At 39.3% G+C, this 23,344-nt stretch overlaps 1 protein-coding gene and 1 long non-coding RNA gene across 4 annotated transcripts; one reads left to right on the top strand and one right to left on the bottom strand.

Moving 5' to 3' along the window:
* Positions 1-1,425: 1,425 nt before the first annotated feature.
* On the top strand, positions 1,426-16,620 carry LOC132034980 (uncharacterized). Its single transcript, XR_009409161.1, has 3 exons — positions 1,426-3,591; positions 15,817-16,300; positions 16,334-16,620. It is a non-coding gene; the product is annotated as an uncharacterized LOC132034980 (long non-coding RNA).
* A 26-nt stretch (positions 16,621-16,646) lies between these two features.
* On the bottom strand, positions 16,647-18,732 carry LOC132034968 (uncharacterized). Of its 3 annotated transcripts, none has more exons than XR_009409160.1 (3): positions 18,098-18,732; positions 17,223-17,979; positions 16,647-16,924 (listed from the first exon to the last, which is right to left on the bottom strand). XR_009409160.1 is itself a non-coding variant. In XM_059425291.1 (2 exons), exon 1 carries the CDS (start codon positions 17,755-17,757, stop codon positions 17,263-17,265), a length of 495 nt encoding a protein of 164 aa, XP_059281274.1. In that variant the 5' UTR covers positions 17,758-18,723; the 3' UTR covers positions 16,647-16,924; positions 17,223-17,262. The 3 variants fall into 3 exon arrangements, 1 of the variants encoding a protein (XP_059281274.1); XR_009409159.1 differs by having other exon boundaries at positions 17,223-17,309; positions 17,352-18,711; XM_059425291.1 differs by having other exon boundaries at positions 17,223-18,723.
* Positions 18,733-23,344: the final 4,612 nt, after the last annotated feature.

Below are 23,344 nucleotides of genomic sequence, written 5' to 3'. Positions count from 1 at the left end.
CGATTCTAGCCTTGAGGCTATTGCTTTCTAGATCCCGAGGGTAAGCTATCTTCTTGCCATGCAGCCCTGAAAATTCCTTCTATTGTCTATTATTCCCTTAGACATTTTTCTTGTATTTCAGACTTATGTATTATTCTAGACAGTGTTGGTTAGTGTTCTTGTGCAGTGACTTCATTTCTGGGGATTGTATTTTGACTAATATCTTCCGCACTTATTATTTATGGTATTGACTTAGACTTATTATCATTTGAGCATGTTATTTAAGTCTTTCATAATTGAATAAGTAGATGGAATTAAGGAGATGGTTCGCCCACCAGGGGGTTAGTGTGGGTGCCATCACGATGGTATTTTGGATCGTGACACCATTGCTCCAACTTGCCGAGGGGTATTTTAAACGGAAATAAATATTGTAATTATGGTAATATAGGAATTATAGTCTTACTAGGAGTAAGGAAATATTGTACTTTAGGCGGCTTGTGACTTGCATAAATGGATGCCATATTGTCAATACAAAGGTAGAGAAAAATTATCCCAAAATATTCTTGTCTCTTTACTGCCTTACGTCTCTTTCAATTTTAGCAATAATTATTTCATATATAATAAATATTATATCTAGTCGAAGCGAACCAATTTGCGGATGCTATGGCAAAATATTGTATAAATAACAGAGACCTTGTATTTTCTACTGTAAAGAACTTTCCCAGGCGTGTAGCAGGTTTTTTTTTTTCCTTGATAAAGCGCCAATGGCTTCCATAAGCCATAGGCAAAGAAAAAACTTTTTTGGTTCTCCATGATCCGATGATCTCTTTTCTTTGTAAATATCACTACACAAGGCTGTTATTTAAAACCCTTGTCTATGTGCCCCTCTGAAGGTTCTTTTGACATTCTTGAAAAATATTTTGATAAACATTTTTTATGGCTCTTCTAGTGATCAAAAATATAACTGGTGATGTTAAAAAGATCTTTACCTTCCTCTTGAGGAGGGAGGTATTGGTATTAGAGGGATATCTGATATTGGCAACACTCTTATTACAAAGAGGTGGTGGAGGTTTAGAACAATTCCTTCCCTCTGGGCCTCTTTTCTTAAGCATAAATACTGTACAAGAGCTCACCCTGTTGTTGATAGAATGAAAATAAGATTGAGAAATTTTCTCTATTGTATTGGATGACTAATATGCCGTACAAGGACTCCTATTTGTACACATCAGAAAAGGAATAATTCTCTCGTAACAAACCTATACAGCTGTCCCTATTCTTTTCTGCTATTTCCTAACTGACCAAATAAAATATTTACAAGTGTCACTGTGCATAATAAAAAAGGAAAATCCAAGTCTTGGTTATCAAGTCTTGATTTACCATCATCAACATCTTGTATATTGGGCCGTGTATCTTTGAAGCCCAAATTGTCATCATCCTCATGTCTAAGCTGAAGCCCAAAATAAATCTTAGCCTAATATCTTTTGTACACCCAGCTTAACCCGTGTAGCCTTTTCATTCTTTGCAACATATGTCCTTATCTTTGTGTGAAGGGCCATTTTCTTTTCTTCTTTGTTCTTCGTCAGAGATTTCAATGTTGATCGGAGAACCACCATTAATTAATCCAACACCCCCCTCAAGTTGGATGGGGATGAAAGTACACCTAACTTGCCCAATAATTGGTGGTGGACAGGCCCAGTGAGCGATTTAGTGAAGAGATCGACAAGCTGTGAAGAAGAAGGAACATAGGAGAGGGAAATTAAACCGGCGAGAAATTGCTGTCGCACAAAGTGACAGTCGAGTTCGACATGTTTGGTCCTTTCGTGAAAAATCAAATTTTTGGCGATGTGAATTGTTACCTGGCTATCGGAATGGAGTGGTATAGGCAAGGAAATAGGGATAGAGAGATCATCAAAGAGTCTTACCAACCATGTGAGTTCAGCCACAACTCGTCGCATTAAGCGATATTCAGCTTCTGCAGAACTGAGAGATATCGAGGTTTGCTTCTTAGATTTCCATGATATGGGAGATGAACCAAGAGATACATAGAAGCCACTTACCGATTTGCAGGAATCTGGGAACTTTCCCTGATCAGAATCACAAAATGCCAGAAGCTCATATGACGGTGAAGAAGTGAGAAACAAACCCAGATCAGGATCTTTGAGAAGGTATCGAAAAACCTGAAGTGTAGCTTGGAGATGAGGCATTCGAGGATCTTGCTTATATTGGCTCAGATGTTGGACTGTGAAGGATAAGTCGGGTCGAGTATGAGTCAGATAATTTAACTTGCCCAGCAAATGTCGATATAAAGTTGGGTCTAAAATAGGATCACCAGTATTTGCTAATAAAGAAATTGTTGGATCAAGAGGACAAGATCTTTGGAGAACACTTGAAGATATCAAATTCATGGAGGAGATCAAGAGTAAAATTTCTCTGGGAAAGGATCAATCCCTGTGATTCTCTCAACACTTCCATACCTAAAAAATAATGTAAGTCCCCCAAATCTTTGATTTTGAATTCCTGATTTAAGAAAACCTTCAAAGCATTCAATTCAGCAATGTCATTACCAGTCAAAATGATATCATCGACATGTATGGCAACAATAGAAATAGAGGAGTTTGTTTTCTTAACAAACAATGAGTAATCATTCAACGAGTGACTATAACCTTTGAAATTGAGAGCAGTGGTCAATTTAGAATACCACTATCAAGATGCTTGTCTACGTCTATAAAGGGACTTTTTTAACTTGCAAACATGAGAAGATGAAAGGGATGGGACTCCAGGGGGAAACTTCATATTATCCTCCTCATTTAAATCACCATGTAAAAAAGCATTATCTACGTCTAACTGATAAAACCTCCAACCTTTTTTAACAGCAATAGACAAAATACATCGAATGATAGTCATCTTCACCACGGGGGAAAATGTTTCTGTGAAATCCACACCTTCTTGCTGTATGTCACCCTTATGACTAGTCTTGCTTTCAGTCGTTCAACACTGCCATCAGAATGATGTTGCACTTTATAAACCCATTTACATGGTAGTGCTTTTCTGTCAAGAGGCAACATAACCACTTCCCAGGTCTTGTTAAGTTCAAGGGCAGTTATTTCTTTTGCCATGGCTTCAAGCCATCCTGGGTGGTGAACTGCCTGTGCATAACTAGTGGGTTCTTGAATATTTGACAAAGAATTAAGCAACATTTGATTAGAATTAGATAATCCAAAAAAAAGAAAGACTAGGAGGAGTTACAGGGGAAAAGTAACATGAAAAGGTAATATCAGTAAGTTGGATGGCGTTGCATATGTAGTCTTTGAGGTAAGATGGTTCCTTATGAGTTCTAGCAGATTTTCTAAGAATAGTCTCAATGACAGGAGTGGAAGGTTCAGTAATAAAAGGAGTTGGAGAAGGAAGATTAGTAAGAGGAATAGGAGACTGAGAATTGGAAAGAGAGTTCGGAGAAGCAGAGATAGAAGAATTAGGAGAAAGAGGTCCATTCTGATGGGAAATGATAGGACTATGAGAAGTTGTTGAAGAAGATGGTGGAATAAGTGGTGATGGAGATACAGTAGGTGATGAACTAGGTACAGAAGAGGTAGATGTAGGAAACAAAGGAGGGTTAGTGTCACGCCCCGAACCATGGCTTGGGCGTAATATGACACTCGGTGCCTGTCTGCATGTGACCGAGCGAACCAACTGGCTAGCTGGATCAACATGTGGTATACTGATAACTAAGTATGATAGACACATGCTAATAGGGTGAGAATAACTGACTGAAATATATATATATATATCTGTGTGGAAGAAATACTAAAAGTCTGCAATAGTGAATAAGTGGTAGCCAAAAGGGCTAACTCAATAATTCAACAAAATACTGAAATATCTGACTGACTATAATCTATGAAGCCTCTACTAAATAAGGAAATATTGACTGACTACCGGGACAAGGCCCCCGGCATACCTTAATACTGAAATACTGTCTTCTAACTGACTGAATATAAAGATAAAGATAGGGCCTTGGAGAACTGAGGCTCACCACTGACTAGCTGAATCTGAAAGCCTCCTAGCGAGCTGCGTCTGCACCTTGTATATCGATATCTGCATCATGAGATGCAGGCCCCGAGCAAATGGGCCGCCATAACACTGGAATTATACTGGTATGTAAAGCAACTGAATGAAATAATAATTTGAATCGAAACGAACCGAAATCGATAACTTCGGACCGAAACAGAAGTAAGGATATGAATACTTCTTATCCAGAATAATGAATAACCTGCTTATTGTCTGTGACCTTAGGTCCAATAATAATAATATGCATGCAAAATCTGTGGCATGATGACTAAGTATATGTATACATAATCTATGACCTTCGGTCCATATCTGTGGGCCTGATGGCCTAATACAGGTATTCAATAACAAGCATGCGAGACTGAGATATAACTAATAACATGATCCTGATTCTTTTGATTTTGAAGATGAAACTGGTAACTGTTCATAATAATTCTAAGTATTCATACTGAGACTCATGAGATACAATTCACAAGTCTATATTAATTACATACCGAGTTCATGATATTCAAATTAATCACCATGAACGAATTCTGAAACTATCAGCCTAGAAGATAACAGTTCTACAACTATTCAAGAAACTACAGCTAAACTGTATTCTGAGTCAATTTTACTGATAAGTATGAAGAATGAGGCGTAAGGAGAATCATGAACATTCCCTAACGTAGATAGTTAGCCTCACATACCTGTAATCGCTCCAATCCAACGAACTAAACTGTTTTTCTGACGTAGAACACCAAAACTCTAGCTTTGAACCACTTGGGAAGGATTTACCTTGGAAATCCTATGTTTTGGTTGAAGAATCATGTTACTGATCATGATTAATTGTTGGAATTACTTAGGAATCGTTAGAGCCATCTTACCTTGACGTGGGAGGATGAGGAGAGGAGGAAAACGACTACTTAGGGCTTTAGAATGAAGTTGTAATGTCTAATAATTTAAATTTTGAGTTAAATGTTGAATTTATAGCATGGGGAATTTTGGACCCCGAGGCTAGCAAACCGCGTTCTATGGCTTGCCCTTGCCTCACTTTGGGGTGAGCTCGGCGAGTTCCCTTGTCCATTTTTGTTACACCTCAGAAAATTTCATGTCGTTGTGCGGTGAATAGACTAACCTAAGTTAAGGTGTATATGATGTCCCTACTAGTAAGAAGGGATACTTAATGATTCTAATTAAGATTCCAAAGACATTTGAGGGAAGAGAAGAAAGCTTGTTGGAGAAAGTTAAGGTAGAGAATGTCTTACCCCGAATACAACGTACCAGCAGGTATTCTTGATGATTTACAGGGTTAGAGGTTGAACAAATCGAGCCAACATGATCTGAATGGATTCAGGAAAATATGCAGATACTAGTCAGTGTCGACCGACCGTCACTGTGCACCGTTAATATGTTTCTGCAGACTGAGACCTGCAGGCGCAAGTCGACGGACCAAGTAGACGGACCGTTGACACTTCGACGGGACCGTCAACCCCACCGTTAACACGTTTCTGTAATCAGAGATTCTCAGGTGTAAGTCGATGAAGCAAGTCGATGGACCGTCGACACGACGATGGGTCGTCGACCCGCTCGTCGAACCGCTTCTCTGGAACTTTCCAGTTTCAGCTATAAATAGATGAGTTGTGCTCCAAATTTTCAAATTCCATTCTCTCTCTAAGTCCTGAAGGTTCTAGAAGAATTCTCTCATCATATCATCACATATCCAAGGGAAATCAAGGAGTAAACACCAAGAATTAGTAAAATCAAGTGCAAGGATACTCTCTAGGGTTTGTGGAAACCAAGAATCTTTTTGGTGTTGAAGTGGGGTTTTCTCCAAGTGAAATATTTATATCCAAAGTCCATTCCTACATCATCAAAGGTAAGTTTTATGTTCAATTCATGCTATTAAGAACATTGAGAGGTTGAAAGACTTGGATTATGGAAGGAAGAAGAATATGGAGTACAACTATGGAAATAGTGATATTCTTGAATGATGACTTGATTTGAATAATAGTTCTTGATATGTTATGAGTACAATCTTATGGTGAATAATATAAATGATGTTAAATGAGAATTATATGAGAATGGATATGATGTTTATGGATGATTTTGAACGTGGATTTAAGAAGTAAACAATGTTTAACTTGAAGAATTTAGTGATTATGTTATCATGGGTGTTCCTATTGATGTTTGAGGGTTATCTTATTTTATGGAAGAAGTTGTCGAAATAAAGGAAATATTGACGAATTTTCATTAACCCTTAGTTGCTTTAGCTTAAGCTTAAGTATGTTCCCAGTTGTCTAATCTTAGTACAAATTCCCTTGAAGGTAGAATCGCGAGCTCGAAAGGCAAGCAAGTAGGCAATAGAGCTAAAAAGATATAAAGGTATGTAAGGCTAGCCCTCCTTTCTAAGGGATGATTCTTATATATTGTGATCTCTTTTCAGTAATTCCCATGACCTTCTTACATTCCAAAAAAATGAAAGCTAAGAGTATTAAAAGTTTCCTATGAGATAGAGATCGGATGTGTTCCATGATAATGATATGATGTTATTATGATATTAATGATCTTTACATGATTCCTTGATGCTATTCATTGTTGATAGCCTTACCTTACACTGCTCACTCCTTCAAGGTAAGACACGACGGTCATGATGTTCCGTGATGTAATAAGAGGTTCCCGACCTTACGTCACTCCGATAGAGCTACAGAGTTTACTTAAACTCTTATGCATGCTTCATGATAAGTATATATGTATGATTACACCATGCTTACATATCCGGGCATGACACCACTAAGGCAGGCAGCTTATGATTACACCGTGCCTAGATGACCGGGCATGACACCGCTAAGGCGGGCGGCTTATGATAACACCGTGCCTATTTGGCCGGACATGACACCACTAGTGGGCGGCGTGACATAATTACCCAAGACACGGGAGGCCCGGACGCTGGCTAATGATGTTATTGATTCAGACAACTTATGTATGTAGGTGTGACATGTTATAAAGGTAAAAAGTAAGCATGCATGATTCCGCCTCAGTTGGCAAGCAGTACAGTTATCTTTTCTTCTTGCGTTTTCTACATTTCCTTATTATGTTACCATTTATGTCTTACATACTCAGTACATTGTTCGTACTAACGTCCTTTTCGTTTTGGACGCTGTGTTCATGCCCACAGGTAGGCAGGGGGACGGTCCAGATCCTTAGGATCCAGATCAGCTTGCACAGGAGAACTTCCCTACTCCTGAGGTGCATTTTTTGATATATTCTTTTGTGTATATATTCGGGCACGATGGGGTCCTGTCCCGTCCTTATGTTCAGTACTCCAGTCAGAGGCTCGTAGATACATACGTGTAGGTCGTAGATACCTTATGATCACCCCAGTGTATATTGTTGTATATCATTTTACGGCCGTGAGGGCTAATGTATATATATATATATATATGTATTGCATTAGTGATTATGTGTGTACAGGTTGGGTATGATGGTTAGCATGATGAGTGGTGCTCGGTAGTCAGCTCCGGGTACCCGTCATGGCCCATTGGCTGGGTCGTGACAAAAGTGGTATCAGAGCAGTTCTGTCCTAGGGTATGTCTACGAGCCGTGTCTAGTAGAGTCTTGTTTATGGGTATGAAGCGCGCCACACTTATAAACAAGATGCTGCGGGGCATTTAGGAATAATGACTGTTTTTCTTCTCCACAGATTGTGCGATAGAGCCATAATATAAGATCTCTCCCTTTTCTAATTGTGCGTTATGATTTCAGCGATGCTGGTAAAGAGAAAAGCAACAGCTGCCCAGAAGGGCAGACTACCGCAGGAAGGCAGGTTGAATAGGAGCCGCCGGTACATGTAGAGGAGGGTGAGTCCCATAATGAGGCTCCATCTCACACCTCTCACACTCCGCCTGTTTCGGAGGAGCACAAAGGGGCTCCAGCTCCAGTTCCAGTGCCTCCAGTCCCTCCACCGGGTGCTTCGAGTCAACAGATGACCGAGGCCATTTAGTTGTTGACACAGCTAGTTGCCGCCCAGGCTCAGGGGCAGAGTGCAGGTCCGGGTGATAGAGTCACTAGTGCCAGAGCCCGTGATTTTATGAGTCTGAACCTGCCGGAATTTTTCAAGTCAAAGCCGGATGAAGACCCGCAAGGTTTTATAGACGAAATGTTGAGGATGCTGAGGATTATACATGCTTTCGATATTGAGTCGGTAGAGTTAGCGTCTTATAGATTGCGGGATGTCGCCGTTCTATGGTATAATAATTGAATTTCTTCAAGGAAGGAAAATGCACCTCCCCCAGCTTAGCAGGAATTCGTAGATGCTTTTATCCGCCACTATTTGCCACCCGAGGTTCGAAGGGCCCGAGCTGACAGGTTTCTGAACCTAAAGCAAGGGAATATGAGTGCTCGGGAATATAGTCTCTGTTTTAATTCATTGGATCGATATGCTCCTATTATGGTTGCCGATATGGGAGACATGGTACATAGATTTGTGAGTGGCTTAGGGCCACATTTATTCAAAGATTGTTTGACAGCTTCACTCCAGGAGGGGATGGACATCTCCCATATTCAAGCCCACGCTTAAAATCTTGAAGAGCAGCAACAACCGCAACGGGGTGAACTCGATAGTGATAGAGGGCAGAGTAAAAGGGCCAGATCTGTCGGTGCTAGTAGTGAGTATAGAGGGGGTCAGCGACAACAATATTCCAGATATTCGGGCCAGTCCGCGACTGGTGCACCTCCTCTATTTGCGGGCAGGAGATTTGATCGTCCCATTTATTCTGGTCTAGGTCAGAGTTTGAGGGTCTCAGGTCACGACTTTGGAGGTGATCCTAGCCAGAGGAGACCACCGGTTCCACGATGCAGTCAGTGCAGAAAGTTACATTCGGGCCCGTGTCGCCAAGGTTCAGATGTTTGTTATGTTTGTGGACAGACTGGGCATGTGATGCGTGATTATCCCTCGAGGCACGGTAGAGGTGGGGTTCAGCCCACAGGATCAGTAGCCGGTTCTTCTTCATCCGTGCGCCCCGTAGGGCAGATTCCCCAGGCTTCGGCAGGCCGTGGTAGGGGCAGAGGGGTAGCATCCAGTTCAGGTGGCCCCCAGCCCCGTATCTATGCTTTGGCCGGACGACAGGATCTTGAATCCTCCCCTGATGTGGTTATAGATATACTATCCATATTCTCTCATGATGTTTATGCATTGATTGATCCGGGTTCTGCGTTGTCTTATATCACTCCTTATATTGCTGGTCGTATTGGGGTGAAACCCGAGCCAATTAAACCTTTCGAGGTATCTACTCTAGTTGGCGATCCGGTAACAGCCAGACAGGTATACAAAAATTATGTGGTTGTGGTATGTGATCGCCAGACTACAGTCGATTTGATAGAACTAGAAATGCTAGATTTTGATGTTATTATGGGCATGAATTGGTTGGCCTCGTGCTATGCTAATGTAGATTGTAGAATGAAAATAGTTCAGTTCTAATTTTCGAACGGACTAATGCTTGAATGGAAGGGTAACACAACATCTCCAAGAAGTAGGTTTGTTTCCTATCTCAAAGCGAGGAAGATGATTGCTAAAGGATATATTTATCGTTTGGTCCGGGTTCATGACACCGAAGTAAAGCCACCGACCCTCCAATCTATTCCGGTAGTAAATGAGTTCCCATATGTATTCCCAGATGAACTTCCAGGCCTTCCCTTTGGAGCGGGAGATTAATTTTGCTATCGATGTGTTGCCGGATACCAAACCTATATCTATTCCTCCCTATAGAATAGGTCCCACAGAATTGAAAGAGCTAAAGGCGCAGTTGAAAGATTTGCTCGAAAAGGGATTCATTAGACCCAGTTCATCGCCATGGGGAGCACCTGTCTTATTCGTAAGAAAGAAAGATGGTTCTTTATGAATGTGCATTGACTATAGGCACTGAACAAGGTGACGATAAAAAATAAATACCATCTTCTGAGAATCGATGATTTGTTTGATCAATTACAGGGTGCTAAGTGGTTTTCCAAAATAGATCTGAGGTCAGGTTATCATCAAGTGAGAGTTAGAGAAAAAGACATTTCGAAGACAACTTTTAGAACCAGATATGGTCATTATGAATTTCGAGTAATGTCATTCGGGTTGACAAATGCCCCAGCGGTGTTTGTGAATTTGATGAATATCGTGTTCAGGCCTTTCTTAGATCTGTTTGTGATAGTGGTCATTGATGACATTCTATTATATTCTCGGACTGAAGCAGAACATGCAGATCATTTGCGTATTGTCCTCGGAATGCGAATTCTGGCTGAATTCGGTAACTTTTCTAGGCCATATCATTTCAGCTGACGGCATTCGAGTTGATACTTAGAAAATTGAGGCTATGAAGACTTGGCCAAGGCCTACAACCCCTACAGAGTTTCGAAGCTTTTTGGGTTTAGCAAGCTATTATAGAAGATTTATTGAAGGATTTTCTTCTATTTCTGCACCACTGACGAAGCTAACTCAGAAATTAGCAAAATTTCAGTGGACCGATGCTTGTGAACGCAGTTTCCAGGAATTGAAGGACAAATTAACTTCAGCCTCAGTCCTGACACTTCCAGACGGACCGGATGGTTACGTTGTTTATTGTGTCGCCTTCGGTGCCGGGTTGGGCTGTGTGTTGATGCAACACGATAAAGTCATCACCTATGCTTCCCGACAGTTGTGGAAACATGAGAAGAATTATCCAACTCATGATCTCGAATTGGCTGCAGTTATTCATGCACTAAAGATGTGGAGACACTATTTGTATGGTGTCCATGTTGATATCTACACGGATCACAAAAGTCTCCAATATATTTTCAAGCAGAAGGAGTTGAACCTACGACAGTGGCGGTGGTTTGAACTATTAAAAGATTATGATGTGAGTATTTTCTATCATCCTGGAAAGGCGAATGTAGTGGCTGTTGCACTTAGCCGCAAATCAATGGGTAGTCTATGTGAAGTCCCTTTGGAGAAGAAAGAATTAGTCCATGAGCTCCGCCAGCTAGCTAGCCTAGGGGTTCGTCTAATTGATTCAGGCAATGCAGGAGTTGGTATTCATAACCCAGCTGTTTCATCCTTAGATATGGAGGTGTGAGAACGCCAATATGAAGATCCCCAGTTGAGTCACTATAGAGATATATTTCCTGAGAAAGAAAAGTCACCCTTTGAAGCCTCTGCAGATAGAGTTCTCAGGTATCGTGGCAGGCTATGTGTGCTAGATATGGCAGGACTACGCCGTCAGATTCTGGAAGAAGCTCATTACTCCCGTTATTCTATCCATCCGGGAGCAACAAAGATGTATCACGATCTCAAGCTAATGTATTGGTGGGATGGAATGAAGAAAGATATAGCAGAATTTGTAACCCAGTGTCCCAATTGCCAACAAGTGAAAATTGAACATCAGAAGCCCGGAGGATTATTACAAGAGATGGAAATTCTAAATTGGAAATGGGAAGCAATTAACATAGATTTCATTATGGGCTTGCCTCGTTCTCGGCACAAATATGACTCCATATGGGTAATTGTTGATAGACTTACGAAATCGCCCCATTTTCTTTCGGTCAAAACTACATATTCAGCAGAAGATTATGCAAGGTTGTATCTTAAGGAGATAGTGCGACTTCATGGTATCCCAGTATCTATTATCACAGATAGAGGAGCACAATTTACTGCTAAATTCTGGAAGTCTTTCCAAAAAGCTTTGGGAACTCAGGTGAGACTCAGCACAACATTTCGTCCACAGACGGATGGACAAGCTGAACGCACCATTTAGACCTTGGAAGATACGTTACAGGCGTGTGTGCTAGATTACGGAGGTTGTTGGGATGATCACTTACTTCTTATTGAGTTTGCATGCAACAACAGCTATCATTCCAGTATTTAGATGGTCCCATATGAAGCTCTATATGAAAGAAGTGTAGATCACCAATTGGGTGGTTTGAAGTAGGAGAGGTACAACTAATAGGTTCGGAGTTGATTCAACAGGCGGTGGAAAAGATCAAGGCTATCCGAGACTGATTGTTGACGGCCCAAAGTCGCCAGAAATGTTATGCAGACAACCGTCGGCGAGACTTAGAATTCCAAGTTGATGATTGGGTATTCCTGAAGGTATCACCGATGAAATGCGTAATGAGATTTGGCAAGAAGGGAAAATTAAGTCCTCGATATGTCAGACCCTATAAGATTATATGCAAGGTGGGCCATGTGGCTTATGAACTAGATTTACCTCCAGAACTTGAATTAGTCCATCCAGCTTTTCATGTATTGATGCTCCGCAAATATGTTGGAGATCCAGCTAGAATCGTGCCAGTGAAGGATATTCAAGTTACAGAGAAGTTGTCTTATGAAGAGGTTCCTATTGCCATACTAGATAGGTAAGTACGAAAACTTAGAAATAAAGAGGTAGCCTCGGTCAAGGTCTTGTGGAGAAACAATAACCAAGAGGAAATGACTTGGGAAGCAGAAGAAGACATGAAGTCCAAGTATCCACATTTGTTTCCACCCCTAGAAGAGATTCAAGATGAAACACCATTATCATAAGGTATATAATGCTTTCTTTTAAATACTTTTGGTCGTGTGTGGCCACATTTTCTTGCCATTGTGATGTAGCCCTGTGAGGCGATGTTATTGTGAAATGTTGTGACGGGGTGGTAGTGCCATATTACAGAGGAAACTCTGGTAAAATTTCTGTAGAATCCCCGAGAACTTAACATTCGAGGACGAATGTTCTTAAGGGGAGGGGGGGGGGAGAGTGTTGCACCTCGGAAAATTTCATGTCGCTGTGCGGTGAATAGACTAACGTAAGTTAAGGTGTATATGATGTCTCTACTAGTAAGAAGGGATATTTAATGATTCTAATTAGGATTCCAAAGACATTTGAGGGAAGAGAAGAAAGCTTGTTGGAGAAAGTTAAGGTAGAGAATATCTTACCCCGAATACAACGTACCAGCAGGTATTCCTGATGATTTATGGGGTTAGAAGTTGAACGAATTGAGTCGACATAATCTGAATGGATTCAGGAAAATCTGCAGACACCAGTCAGTGCTGACGGGCAGTCGATATGTCAACGGACCGTCACTGTGCACCGTCAATATATTTTGGCAGACTGAGACCTGCAGGCGCAAGTCGACAGACCAAGTAGACGGACCGTCGACACATCTACAGGACCGTCGACCCTACCGTCAACACGCTTCTGCAATAGAGATTCTCAGGTGTAAGTCAACGAAGCAAGTCGACGGACCGTCGACACATCGACGGGTCGTCGACCATCTCGTCAAACCGCTTCTCTGGAACTTTCCAGTTTCTGCTATAAATAGACGAGTTGTGCTTCAAATTTACAAATTTATTCTCTTTCCAAGTCCTGAAGGTTCTAAACGAATTCTCTCATCATATCATCACATATCCAAGGTAAATCAAGGAGTAAACACCAAGAATTTGTACAATCAAGTGCAAGGATACTCTCTAGGATTTGTGGAAACCAAGAATCTCTTTGGTGTTGAAGTGAGGTTTTCTCCAAGTGAAGTATTTATATCCAATGTCCATTCCTACATCATCAAAGGTAAGTTTTATGTTCAATTCATGTTATTAAGAACATTGAGAGGTTGAAAGACTTGGATTATGGAAGGAAGAAGAATATGGAATACAACTATGGAAATAGTGATATTCTTGATTGATGACTTGATTTGAATAATAGTTCTTGATATGTTATGAGTACAATCTTGTGGTGAATAATACAAATGATGTTAAATGAGAATTATATGAGAATGAATATGATGTTTATGGATGATTTTGAAGGTGGATTTAAGAAGTAAACAATGTTTAACTTGAAGAATTTAGTGATTATGTTATCATGGGTGTTCCTATTGATGTTTGAGGGTTATCTTATTTTATGGAAGAAGTTGTCAAAATAAAGGAAATATTGCCAAATTTTCATTAACTCTTAGTTGCTTTAGCTTAAGCTTAAGTATGTTCCCATTTGTCTAATCTTAGTACAAATTCGCTTGAAGGTAGAATCGCGAGCTCGAAAGGCAAGCAAGTAGGCGATAGAGCTAAAAAGATATAAAGGTATGTAAGGCTAGCCCTCCTTTAAAAGGCATTATTCTTATATTGTGATCTCTTTCCGGTAATTCCCATGACCTTCTTAGATTCCAAAAGATGAAAGCTAAGAGTATTAAAAGTTTCCTACGAGATAGAGATGGGATGTGCATGATAATGATATGATGTTATTATGATATTAATGATCTTTACATGATTCCTTGATGCTATTCATTGTTGATAACCTCACCTTACACTGCTAGCTCCTTCAAGGTGAGACACGACGGTCATGATGTTCCATAATGTAATCGGAGGTTTCCGACCTTACGTCACTCCGATAGAGCCACAACATTTACTTGAGCTCTTATGCATGCTTCATGATAAGTATATATGTATGATACACCATGCCTACATGTTCGGGAATGACACCGCTAAGGCCAGCGGCTTATGATTACACCGTGCCTAGATGGCCGAGCATAACACCGCTAAGGCGGGCGGCTTATGATAACACCGTGCCTATTTGACCGGACATGACACCACTTGTGGGCGGCATGACATGATTACCCCAGATGCGGGAGGACGTGGGCTAATGATGTTATTGATTCAAACAGCTTATGTATGTAGGTGTGATATGTTATAAAGGTAAAAAGTAAGCATGCATGATTGCGCCTCAAGAGGCAAACAATACAATTATCTTTTCTTGTTATGCTTTCTACATTTCCTTATTATGTTATCATGTATGCCTTACATACTTAGTACATTATTCATACTGACGTCCTTTTCTTTTTGGACGTTGTGTTCATGCCCACAGGTAGACAGGGGGACGGTCCAGATCCTTAGGAGCCAGATCAGCTTGCACAGGAGCACTTCCCTACTCCGGAGATGCATTTTTTGATATATTATTTTGTGTATATATTCTGGCACGACGGGGTTCTGTCCTGTCCTTATGTTCAGTACTCCAGTCAGAGGCTCGTAGATACATATGTGTGGGTAGTTGATGCCTTATGATCACCCCAGTGTTTATTGTTGTATATCATTTTACAGCCGTGAGGGCTTATGTATATATATGTATTTCCTTGGTGATTATGTGTGTACAGATTGGGTATGATGGTTAGCATGATGAGTGGTGCTCAGTAGTCAGCTCCGGGTACCCGTCATGGCCCACTGGCTGGGTCGCGACAATTTTACACTTAGACTATTTTCTTGAATTTTTCCTATGTTGGGACCCCTACCTCGCTGAGCATTGTCCAAGGAGAGCCCTTGCCTCGCTTTGGGGCGAGCTCCCCTGTCGCTTTTACACTCAGTCGACAACGTTCAGTAAAATGGTTATAACTCCTAGTACAAAGCTCCGTTCGGGCTTCACAATATACCGTTGGAAAGATATTTCAAAGGGATACAACTTTTATGTTTTACGTTTTCTCAAATTCTTAACAGATTTTCATTAAATCGGGATGGAAGGAAGACCTACTGAAAACTTAGCCGATTCTGTCGAATCTGAGCACCCCTCTATTAGCCATTTTGAGACGATCATATCTCCTTGATTCAGACTCCGATTGGCCTGATCCTTATATTCCTGGAAAGTTCTTTCTATGTACTGCAACTTTCATTAAGGAACCTTTTCCAAATTCCCAACGAATAAAGGTGTTATGGTTACCCGAAGTAGGCCCCTCAGCCACTTTCGCAAAACGTTCAAACCTTCAAATTTCCTCTGAAACTCTAACGATACGAGTCTAACCTTTATTTTAAGATACGGGGTGTAACAGGTAGTGTTAAGAGAATGTATAGTAGCAAATGGAAAAAAGCCTTCATGGAACACAACATCCCTTGAAATGGAAATTTTGAAAGTTTGAATATCTAAAACCTTGTATCCTTTATTGCCATGGGGATAACCTAAGAAAATGCAGGGAACTGCCTTTGGTTGAATTTTGGTTCTGTGTCTTGATAAAGTGGAAACAAAGAAAAGGCAACCAAAACACCTTAAGGAAGAATAATTAGGTTTAGATTGAAAAAGAAGCTCATAGGGAGTTTTCAGTTGCATGACTTGAGATGGAAATCTATTTATGAGATAAGTGGCAGTAAGAATGCAATGTACGCAATATTTTATAGGTAAATGTGATTGAAAAAGCAATGCCCTAGCAGTGTCTAGTAAGTGTTTATGTTTTCTCTCCACAACCCCATTTTGTTGTGGAGTTGATACACAGCTGGTTTGATGCAAAATACCTTGATATTGAAAAAATTCTGATTGAAGTTTGCCAGTACCTAACTCAAAGGCATTATCAGATCTTATTTTTTGAACTTTGGTTTGAAATTATCTTTCCACCATACTTAGGAAGGACTTTAAAACAGAAAAGGCATTGGATTTGTTACTTAGAAGAAAAGTCCATGTTCCCCTACTATAGTCATCTACAATGGTGAGGAAAAACTTAAAACCATCATGTGTTGGAGTTTTAGGGTCCCTAAACATCTATGTGAATTAGTTCAAAAATTTGCTTAGTAGATATTGAACTTTTAGGAAAATGCAGTTTGGATTGTCTAGCCATACGACAAATGATACAAGGAATAGAAAATTTTGAAGATGAAGAAGAAACTGGAATAGTAGAAATATTCTTCATATTGCTTAAATGCACGTGGCCTAATCTGTAGTGCCACAACTCTTCTTTTACGTTGGAATTAAAAAGACTGAAACAAGAAATTGAACTAAGAGCTTTAGAAGCTGAAACAAGAGCTTTAAAAGCTTTACAAGAACTAGTCTTTGGAGATAAAACTATTGCTGAACTTAGTAACATTTCTAGGCTTGATTGTTGGAAGCTTTGACTTGAGAAAGTAGAGTCCCCTGTATCCTTTACCAATCTCCAGAGGGCCCTTCAGGCCCTGTAGAAAACAAGAAGTAGGTGTAAACAAAACAACTTGATTAAGTTGAATGCACAATTTATGCACAGATAAGAGATTGAATTTAAAAGATGGAACATATAAAACATGATGCAGAACTAGATTAGGGAGAATGGTGACAGATCTAGAATGAGTAACTTTAACTTTAGTAGTAGAGCTTTGAAATTGAAAAGAAATTTTTGATTGAAAGTCATGTGTTCACTAGCACCACTATCTAGAATCCAAGACTGAGAGTTAGTACGAACAAAAAAAGCAGGAGAGTTAAAGAACTTGGTTATACCAGCACAGTTCACATTTGGAAAGGCATCAGAAATATTTGCTTATTGTTGTCCCATCTTAACCTGTTGAAGTAGTTGTAGGAGCTCTACTACAATTTCTTGAGTAAGAACCTGAGTAACTGCATTGCTACACTCCCCCTCTGTCGTAGATTCATCATTTGTGAAAGCATTATTCACCTGAACTCTACCCTGCACTCTTTTTGATTTTGTAAACTTAAAATCAGGAGGAAATCCTTTTAACTTATAGCACTGGTCAATACTGTGAACCAACTTCTTGCAGTAAGCACATATAGGTGTATTTCTCTTGTTATCATAGCTTTTCTGTCTCTTATCAGAGTATCTCCTAAAATCTCCTGGTCCTTGTCCTTGATTAGCAACCAAAAAAGAGGCAGATTCGCCTGGATAGGTAGGAGAAGCATGTATTTCTCGTTGCTTCTCATCCTGAATTACCAAAGCGTATGCTTGTCCAATAGATGGTAAGGGAGAAGTGAGTAGGATATTGCTTCGAACACCAATAAATATGTCATTCAAATCCATTAGAAATTGTAGGAGTCTTTCATCTTGATGAGCTTTAACATTTTTAGCTTTTGCTCCACAGTCTCAATTACACACACAAGCAGAAAAGGCATTCAAAACATCTAGTTCATCCCATAAACTTTTCATTTTGGTGAACTAAGTAGAGACACTTGTGTTAGCTTGAGTTACAACACTTAATTCTTTTTGAAGTTGAAATAATTTAGCTCGTTTGTTTGACCAAACCTGCCTTCCAGGTCTTTCCACACGTCTTTTGCCTTTGTTGGAGTACAAGACACTTTCACCTATTTCTTTGGAAAGAGAATTAAGAAGCCATGAATTTAGCTCATTTGTCTGACCAAACCTGTCTTCCAGGTCTTTCCACAGGTCTTTTGCACTGTTGGAGTACAAGACACTTTCCCCTATTTATTTGGAAAGAGAATTAAGAAGCCATGACAAGACCATATCATTACAACGAGTCCAAGCCATTTGCAGTCCAAAATCAAGAGAGGGAATAGCTAAGGATTCATCAATAAATCCTAGCTTATTTTTGGCTGAGAGAGCTATAACAACTGCTCTTCTCCAGCCCCCATATCCTCTCCCATCGAAAACAGCAGAAATAAGATTCATCCCTGGATAATTCGAGGGATGAAGATAGTAAGGATGAGCCGAATCTACTACATTAGTTGTAATAGATACAACAGACAGAGTAGCTTTACTAACAGAGGTGGTTTCAGCCATCGTATTTGTAACTTGACTAGAACTGGACATAGCAACAATAATAAAGCAAGAAAACTACAGAAAATGAAGAAGAATTGAAAGCAATTAGACCTGCTCTTATACCATGACAAAATGAAAATAAGATTGATATTGTATTGGATGAATAATATGCTGTACAAGGAATCCTATTTCTACATATCAGAAAAGGAGTAATTCTCTCATAACAAACCTATACAGCTATCCCTATTCTTATCTGTTATTTCCTAACTGACCAAATAAAATATTTACAAGTGTCACTGTGCATTATAAAAAAGGAAAATCCAAGTCTTGGTTATCAAGTCTTGATTTACCATCATCAACATCTTGTATATTGGGTCGTGTATCTTTGAAGCCCAAATTGTCATCATCCTCATGTCTAAGCTGAAGCCCAAAATAAATCTTAGCCCAATATCTTTTGTACACCCAGCTTAACCCGTGTAGCCTTTTCATTCTTTGCAACATATGTCCTTATCTTTGTGTGAAGGGCCATTTTCTTTTCTTCTTTGTTCTTCGTCGGAGATTCAATGTTGATCAGAGAACCACCATTAATTAATCCAACATAAGTCTATTATTTCTGGTAACTATCTCACCCTTGGAAAAAGATGCTTCAAGTTAGAGCCAGAGCAGAACCTCACATAAATTGGCACATTAATTCTGGGAATTCTAGTGTATGGTGGGACAATTGAACAGGGAAAGGTACATTGGCCTCTTTACTTTCTGAAACCACCAAAAGCTCCAAAGACCTAGTTAAGCATCTCATTCAATATGGAAGCTGGAAAATTCAATATCTCAGGAATCACTTCCCTGACTGCATTGTCCACATTATCATAGACATCAACATAGGAGATCAAGACTTGCCTTATCGTGCTTATTGGGTACTAACTGAGGCTGCTAAGTAGTCCAGCAAATCTGCTCTTCAATAATTTAGAAATATCAAGGAAAAGGACCAATTCCTCAATAAGGTATGGCATTCTGGTATCCCTTTCAAATTTTCTTTTCTAACATGGATACTATGGTTGTCTAAACTTTCTTTCGATAATGTACGTTATCACTATGTTTGGAAAGAAAAATTGTATCTGATTGTATATGTTGTACTAACCCTGTTATCGAGATCATACAACATGACGTTTTTGTTGAGAGTGATGTTTCCAGGTACATATGGAAGAAAATAGGATCACCTCTTGGAATTAATCACTTGCAAATCCCTGTAAGAGGACTTCTCAACCACCGGTGGCAACAAAAGAGCAACAATGTGACTGTTCAAAATATTCCCATCATTAGTTGTTGGGAAATATGGAAGAACATGTGCTCATGTAAATATGGTGACGAGAAAACATTCTACTTCTTCTTAATGAAGCAATGAATCTGCTGGAACTTCTGTGATGTTATGTTTAAGCTGATGCCCATTCCTAAGGCTATATTTGTATGCTAGCAAAAACCAGAAAAAGGTACCATGCATCAAACTTAATACGATGGTAGCTTTACTCAGGCAATTCTCAAGGCAGGAATTGGTGGGATTGTGAGAAATGTCCTATTACATGTAGCAGTAATAATGTCGCAGAAGCTCAAGAAGCTCTTTTTGGTATCAACTGGTTCATCAAGAATGGGCGTAAGGACATTACTGTAGAACTGGATTCACTTCTAGGCTAAGTTTCGCGGACTCTCCGTTTTTTGTGCCAATCCCGTCTCAACATGAGTTGGGAGCGAGATATGTCGGGATAAGGTCAACCATGTTTGGATGCTTTGACTAGAGTCCATCGACAAATTTGGGGGAAAATTGAGATTTTGATTTCTCAAAATTAAAGATAAAACAGATTTAAATAAGGGAAATGACATATCTTCAATATTATGAAAGAATGGAATTCTACAATATACAGGTAAGTTTTTCATAGAATATCTCTCAACATTTATAGCTCTACTTTATATAATTTTCAATTTTCTTAGCTGAATCCCCGCACCCCATATCCATATCCGGATCTGCACCCCCGAATCTTAAAATTTAGATTTTACCGAATCCGACACTGGATCCGTACCCGTATTGGATACCCGCACCCGAGTCCGAGCAACTTAGCTTCTAGGTACTAACATGCGAGGTGAAGTTCATTATTGAACACATCTCATAGAGGATGAGCCATGCCATTATTACAGCTAACCATTGTTATAGAGATCGACCAATCAAGTAGCTGGCTTCCTTGCTAAACTAGCTCGCAAGAGTAATGAAGCAGCGGTTTACCTCTCCTTTCAACAATTCCCTAAAGGTGCCAAAGGACCTTTTCACTTCGATAGATGTCAAATGCCTAGCATTAGGATCGAGTTTGACAAGACTTATAACTTCTTTGTAAGCTAGGTGGTCTTTTGTATGTATTTTGCCCCAGAAGTGAGCTTTTTTGAATCACTTCCTGATTTTTGCTAAAGGATATCTTCTGTCCTTTGAGTTGTAATCTTGGAGGTAAGCACTATACCCTAGCCTCTCCGTCTTAATAAGATGATCACACAATACCCTAGTAGATCTGGGAAATTTTATAAGAAAAACATGTTCTGATTAATAGAGGTCTTGGCTTTTGTCCCCCTTTGTTTGGTTTGTATGTTCTTCCTATAATAAAAGCTTTGTGCCCTACCTAAGGAGAAAACTTATATAATAAAACAAAATACTCTATCTAATCGGTGCATGACATTGACGAAGATATATCTATCCTAATATATAAAATATCGGTGCATGACATTGAAGAGGATATAATGTTTCACATTGTTCTACTTGAAATTTTAGTGAGGAATTTGAAGCCAGCTTTTGGATATGAATACTGCTAAAATGATCATTGCTAATTGAAATATCTGTATATTGTGCATTCCTACTTGGATGAGAATAATGTATGTGAAATTTTTGGGCAACAGAATGATTCTTCTATTGATTTTTGGCTTTTCAATCTTATCCTGCATAGAAAAGTCATAAAAATATAATGCTGGTAGAACTGTTGCAGGCTATAATAGGAATCACTGTTCCCTTAAAAGGATGTGTTGTTTTAGTCAACTATTGTACTAATTTCTATGCGTATTGTTCTTTCTGTCTATCACCACAATTATGTTCCAACAGTGGCGGAATTAGAATTTGAAGTTTATGATTTCTAAACGTGTCACCGAATTCATAGCCCATTTTAGTTCTTCTTTAAGAAGCATCAAGTTATTTTAGTTACTGGGTTCCCAATTATATATTTATACATATTTAGTATATGTAATATTTAATAGATTTACTAGTACAAGAAGTTCAAAGCAAGATTCGTTCGAACTCATACTTAATATTGTAGCTCTGCCCTGCATCCCAAAGAAAAGTACACCTTTGCATGCCAACCTCTGAATATATGCCTGACGTGCTTGAGATTCCATATCTAGTAGTAGTAGGCGTTTGGACATGCGATTTGAAACCATGAGATGAAATCAGCGTTTCGACATGCATTTCATCTCATGGTTTCAAACCATGGTTGGAAATCCCAAATCATCCAAAAAGGCATGATTTGGGGTTTCGAACCATGGTTTCAATTTTTAAATATAAAACTTGACCCGCAAGTTTATATTTTGGTAAAAAAAAAGACTTATAAGTTGGTATATATTTTTAACAATTACTCCCACCAACCCTTACCAACCTTTATTTATGTCTACCATGTGGGAGGATTATATTAAAGAGTAGTTACATTACTATTCTTGTTAAATTTTCTTTTTTTATTGAACTAAAATTTGATCAATTGATGTTGTATTTTTAAGAAAGGCCTTCTAGTAGCATATTAATTTTGTATGACTTGCTCATTTGGTAAGATTGTTAAAGAATTGAGAATATCTTGATAGTTTTCACAACTTGTGGGTTTTTATGTCTATAAGAAAAAATACAACTTAAGAAATCCAAATTGCATGTCCAAACATGATTTCAAATCATGGTTTCATCTCATGGTTTCAAACCATGTCCAAACGGCTCCGTAGTCTTTCCTTAGACAATCTTGTGAGGTAATCACTAAATCCACTTCCCCTTATCACCGTTGGGACATGGAAATTGTTATAATGATAGCAGCTTTCTTTCAGTTTAATACGGAGTAACAAGAATTGGTGAGCTTATCTATCTATATATAAAAGCACAGGCAGAAGCACCACAATAAGCCAAGTGTCATAAGTTGTCATGATCCAACTCACCATGACTGGCACCCACACTAACTCCTAGTTGGCGAACCAACACGTAAGCCATCTATTCGTTCAAGTCCATTTTTATACAAACCAATTCAATCAGTTATTAACCATTCAAGCACAATATAAATCAAAATTTAGTCATGCCATAAAATAATGAAGTAAATGCTGAAGTCCTAACTATTACAACCCAAAATTCAGAAAGTCACCGTACAAGGACTTTGTTACACCTCGAAAAATTTTCCGTTTATGCCCAGCGAATAGACTAACGAAGAGCACGAAGTATATGGTATTTCAATAAGTAAGGAATGACAATTGATGACCCTTATTAAGATTTCAAAGACATTCGAGGTAAGAGAAGAAAGCTTGCCAAGAGAAGGCAAGGCATACGATATGTATCGGGAAGGATTTACGAGTAACAAGTTAATGATGATTTAATGATGCTTTGGAGAAGAGTTATAACGTCCCTTAGATTGCTAATGAGGTAATAAACAAGTGTCAAGAAGGTTCCATAAGGATTGGAGATCAAACGAGTCGACGAGAATGAGTTCGAAAGAACTAGGCATTATATGGCCCAACATACTGGCCGTATAAATTATACTGGCCGTATGTTTGGCCGTATAATCAGCCCAGATGGCCAGCCTCACTGGACCAAATCTACGGCCAGACATACGGTCAGTATAAT

This window comes from Lycium ferocissimum, chromosome 2, assembly GCF_029784015.1.
Source record: "Lycium ferocissimum isolate CSIRO_LF1 chromosome 2, AGI_CSIRO_Lferr_CH_V1, whole genome shotgun sequence".
NCBI classification, from domain to species: Eukaryota; Viridiplantae; Streptophyta; class Magnoliopsida; order Solanales; family Solanaceae; genus Lycium; species Lycium ferocissimum.
This window is presented reverse-complemented; position numbering and strand designations above follow the sequence as displayed.